Below are 4,649 nucleotides of genomic sequence, written 5' to 3'. Positions count from 1 at the left end.
ACATCAACTTATGATTGACCTAACTTGTCAAACATCAACGTATGATTGACCTGTCATGTCAAACATCAAGGTATGATTGACCTGACATGTCAAACATCAACGTATGATCGACCTGCCATGTCAAATATCAACGTTTGATTGACCTGACATGTCAAACATCAACGTATGATTGACCTGACATGTCAAGCATCAACGTATGATGCATACTACGTTTCATAAAATTCGGAACACTTTGTCATTAGTTCATGCGTATAAACTGCCTGCTATGTCACCAATAACACAACTGATAAAAGGCGAGTATGATGGTAAAAAAATAATGTGGAATTAATTTCACATCAAACAAAGTTTCTTCCAAAAAAAGAATTGTAACGGACTTGCAACGCAACGACTAGATATTGAACCATGTAGAGGTCATACAAATAAGAACTTATTTCACGGCACAATTACACTATCAAATGCTACTAAGGTTACACAATATTTACATAGTAATAATAATAGTTTTTCAGCATCATATGAAATGCATTCAACCCATTAGCATTTAAATGATAACGTTGCTTTATTTTTAGGTAAAACTGTACAACTCTTGTAAAACAATACTTATTTACAAAGTTATAACAAACGGAAAAAACAAACATTCATAAATATTACAACTAAAAACTAAACTCAAAAAAATGAATATACTGTCAAATTGCTAAATGAGGATACACAACAAATTGTAAATTAAACTTAGGTTTATGTTATATTGAACTCCTTTTGCATAACCACACTGATATCAACAGTTAAAAAGGACTGCCATATATATTTCATAAACTTCTTATGTATATGACCTTTTACTTTAAAAATTACAATCTGCAATTCATTACATATATATAGTCAATAAGCTTCCACTACACCATAACAATCATAGTCAATAAGCTTCCACTACACCATAACAATCGTTTTATTAGTTCACTATGCATTATACACATAAATCTCACTACATTTTCCACCAATATACAACAGCCCATTGGTCTCGTCATAGGCCAATGCCAACGGTTCGAACTGTAGCGGTCCAATGAAGCTGTAGATATGACCATCTTTGGTCACCTTGACAACGCACTTGACCTTGCTGCAACAGACCATTAAAGTGCCATCACCACACAGGGCGATTCCAGAAGGCGAAGCTAGGCGTTCTGATCTCACAACACAGCGACATTCACCTAATTTTGTCACCTTAAACACCGAGTCTATCTTAGAATCAGTGACATATATATATATTATGTCCTCGGTAACGTCGTAAACGGCACATGTTGGATGTTTTATGAACTGCGTCCCATTGAATGTAAGAGCCTCGAGATTGCTGACGACCGTACTGCGTTTAGTGTGACCCTTAGCGTCAAGTTCATCAATTCCCAACGGGTCAAGACAAACAGCAATTAAATCAGTTCCATTGCATGTAAGGGCAGTATAGATTTTCTCGACAGATACATATTTCAATTTCAAAGATGTAATTGCCTGTACAGGAAACTGTATTGGTTTTGCATTTGTAAGCTTTTCTTTACGTACTGCTGCTATCTCGTTACGTACATCTGCTATCCCTTTTCGCACTGCTAACAGGTTTCGTTCATGTGTTGCTGTACTTGTTGTAATTGCTTGCCCAATCAATCCGACACTTGCAGTTGGCGACATGTCCCCGGTGCTCGATGTTGATGTTGCGGCTCCAAACAGGCCTCCATTAATTGGTGTTGTGCTTGGTGTTCCAAACAAGCCCCACTTGCTTGGTGTTGTATTTGGTGCTCCAAAAATGCCTCCATTGATTGATGTTGTACTTGATGCTCCGAACACGCTTGGTGTTGTAATTGGTGTTCCAAACAAACCTCGATTGATTGGTGTTGCACTTGGTGCTCCAAACACACCTCCGGTGCTTGGTGTTGTACTTGGTGTTCCAAACAAGCCGCCGGTGCTTGGTGTTGTACTTGGTGTTCCAAACAAGCCTCCGGTGCTTGGTGTTGTACTTGGTGTTCCAAACAAGCCGCCGGTGCTTGGTGTTGTACTTGGTGTTCCAAACAAGCCTCCGGTGCTTGGTGTTGTACTTGCTGCTCCAAACAAGCCTCCGGTGCTTGGTGTTGTACTTGGTGCTCCAAACAAGCCGCCGGTGTTTGGTGTTGTATTTGGTGTTCCAAACAAGCCTCCGGTGCTTGGTGTTGTACTTGATGCTCCAAACAAGCCTCTGGTGCTTGGTGTTGTACGTGGTGTTCCAAACAAGCCTCCAAAGCTTGGTGTTGTGCTTGGTGGTTCATGCAAGCCTCCAAAGCTTGGTGTTGTACTTGGCGTTCCAAACAAGCCTCCGGTGCTTGGTGTTGTACTTGCTGCTCCAAACAAGCCTCCGGTGCTTGGTGTTGTACTTGCTGCTCCAAACAAGCCTCCGGTGCTTGGTGTTGTACTTGCTGCTCCAAACAAGCCTCCGGTGCTTGGTGTTAAACTTGCTGTTTTTGTCCCCACGGCTGTTGCCGGCGCTGCAATTTCTTCTTCGAATGAATCGGTGGTTAGATTGTTTTCCTGTAATTCTACATCTGTGTCGTCAGTCCATCGCAAGTTACCTAATGAAGGCTTGCTTGGTGGTTCCGTTTGAATTACAATAAGCTCATTCCCGACGTACTGTGCCAAACACGGAGACTTCAGGATATTAATTCCATTCTTCATCTTTGTCAATGTGTTTATGCACGAGATTTTAGTTTGGCTTATGCAGATTAGATTGTTACCAGTGCACAAAAGTAGCTGGTTGCATTCAGCGTCGTCATGTAATATAATGGATATATAGGTGGATACCGAAAGTGTCTGTCCAAAACACAAGGTCGTACTCTTTGGTTGAAAGAAGTATCGTTCGAACGAATTATCCTGGTTTATTCTTCTCAGATTTTCGCCAATTAGAACGGTATGATTCTTCATGGATATCAAGCGAAAGAATAATTCTGTGGTGTTGCGACGTTCTCGAGATTGTTCTATATTGTCAATTGTGTCATTAAGCTGATTGATAACTTTATCGCAAACGTCTGCTGCCTTACTGATTTTGCCGAGATCCTGTACGCGCTTACCGGCAATCGTTTGTTTGAATGTCATCAATGCCTGATCATAATACCAGTCAATTTCTTTCATGTTTTGCACAGCAACTGAACGAGTTTGTTTATAGCCAACAAGTAAGTCATTCAAAGATTTTAGAAATGATTGAAACTCACCAACTACCTCGATATTTTCGCTTTTCACTTCAATGCTGTTGACGTCTAAGCATAGTTCGTGTGCGAGGAAAACACAGTTCTTGCAACAGAGCATGTTATGATTATTGCAAAAGGATGTTATTTCTTCGTTATCGTGGATTGGACACATGTGTCTGGGTTTCCAGGGAGTGTCCGTGGTTTCCATGGAACTTTTTCGTGGCATTTCATCCTTCCCTTGAAGAACATGGTCACGCATCGGCCGCGGTAACGTGTGGTGTTGAAAGCAGACGGCACATAGATGTTCGCCGCACGTGACACAAAAACCCTCTGCTGGCAGCAATTCCGATTCATAATCTCTGCACGGTTGGCATATTAAGGGCTCCTTTATTTTTACAGCATCGGGCGAAGCTGCAACATCGTCAGATTCACGACAACTGGTGTTATGAATACGATTATCCAATGTCGAAACACCACCTGCCATTGGAAGGCTATTAATTCGAGCACCATCTAGGACAGAGTCTGAATATTCTGTCACGAATTCAGATGCCATTGTTCTATGTATCTGAAATAATACTATCCGAAATCCGATGCACTTATTTTTTTTTTCAGTAATCAACTACTTATACCGTACTGTACAGCTTAACACAACTTATTCTTAACGCAGTTATTCTAATGATCAGTCATTGATTGAAAGCAAAACAATTCTGCATAACTCAACCTATTCATTCAGGTTTTAATGTGTCCGCTCTTATGCAAACCTGTTTACAGAAAATGTGTAGAAATCGAAAGCACGTTTTCGAAAAATAGACTACATGTATTACAGTATTCAGATATCAGTCTAAAAATACATCACAGTATGGAAGACGGTAAATGACGGATACGGATATTATAACTAACGGAAATTATAACTAAGATGCTACGGAAATTATAACTAAGATTCTCATCAGTTTCTGTTCTGCTCTGTAGACAATAAAGTTTAAACCACGAAACAACGCAAAAATACCGATCCGAAGCGCTCAATATCTTGTAACAGTATGTGATCAATGCGAGTAAACGCGACAATATTCGACTTGATGAAAATCACGACGACGACGATGAGTATTTATTAAGAACATCTAGTGATTCAAGTCAGATAACGAGTACACGGGTGCAAAAAGAAATTCACGTGCGTCAAGAAAGCGTTGCTGAGTAAATGGGTTCAATAGGTTACCAACGATTTCAAAACAAAAGGTCGATTTTTTTCTCTCAGATGGTATAAGAATGACAGTAATATTAAATGTACGTCATAACTGTTCGTAGTTTCGGGAAAACGTTCTTATTTTGCAGATTGATTTATTTAAATGCACATGAACTCCATAATGCCAATTTATTAATGCCACAAATAAATGTTCATTGATAAATCATTGTCATGTTAATTTTTCATCTAAATAATGTTACATATGTAATGTAAAATAT

The 4,649-nt window shown here is 39.5% G+C and overlaps 1 protein-coding gene across 2 annotated transcripts; it reads right to left on the bottom strand.

Annotated features, from left to right (window-relative positions):
* Positions 1–713: 713 nt before the first annotated feature.
* On the bottom strand, positions 714–3,997 carry LOC127863236 (uncharacterized). 2 transcript variants are annotated; one of them, XM_052402621.1, is made up of 2 exons: positions 2,442–3,997; positions 714–2,363 (listed from the first exon to the last, which is right to left on the bottom strand). In XM_052402621.1, exons 1-2 carry the CDS (start codon positions 3,742–3,744, stop codon positions 952–954), a joined length of 2,715 nt encoding a protein of 904 aa, XP_052258581.1. In that variant the 5' UTR covers positions 3,745–3,997; the 3' UTR covers positions 714–951. The 2 variants fall into 2 exon arrangements, with proteins under 2 accessions (XP_052258581.1, XP_052258580.1); XM_052402620.1 differs by having other exon boundaries at positions 714–3,997.
* Positions 3,998–4,649: the final 652 nt, after the last annotated feature.

This window comes from Dreissena polymorpha, unplaced genomic scaffold, assembly GCF_020536995.1.
Source record: "Dreissena polymorpha isolate Duluth1 unplaced genomic scaffold, UMN_Dpol_1.0 chrUn003, whole genome shotgun sequence".
NCBI classification, from domain to species: Eukaryota; Metazoa; Mollusca; class Bivalvia; order Myida; family Dreissenidae; genus Dreissena; species Dreissena polymorpha.
The sequence above is the reverse complement of the archived record's forward strand: the minus strand, read 5'-3'. Positions and strand labels throughout refer to the sequence as shown.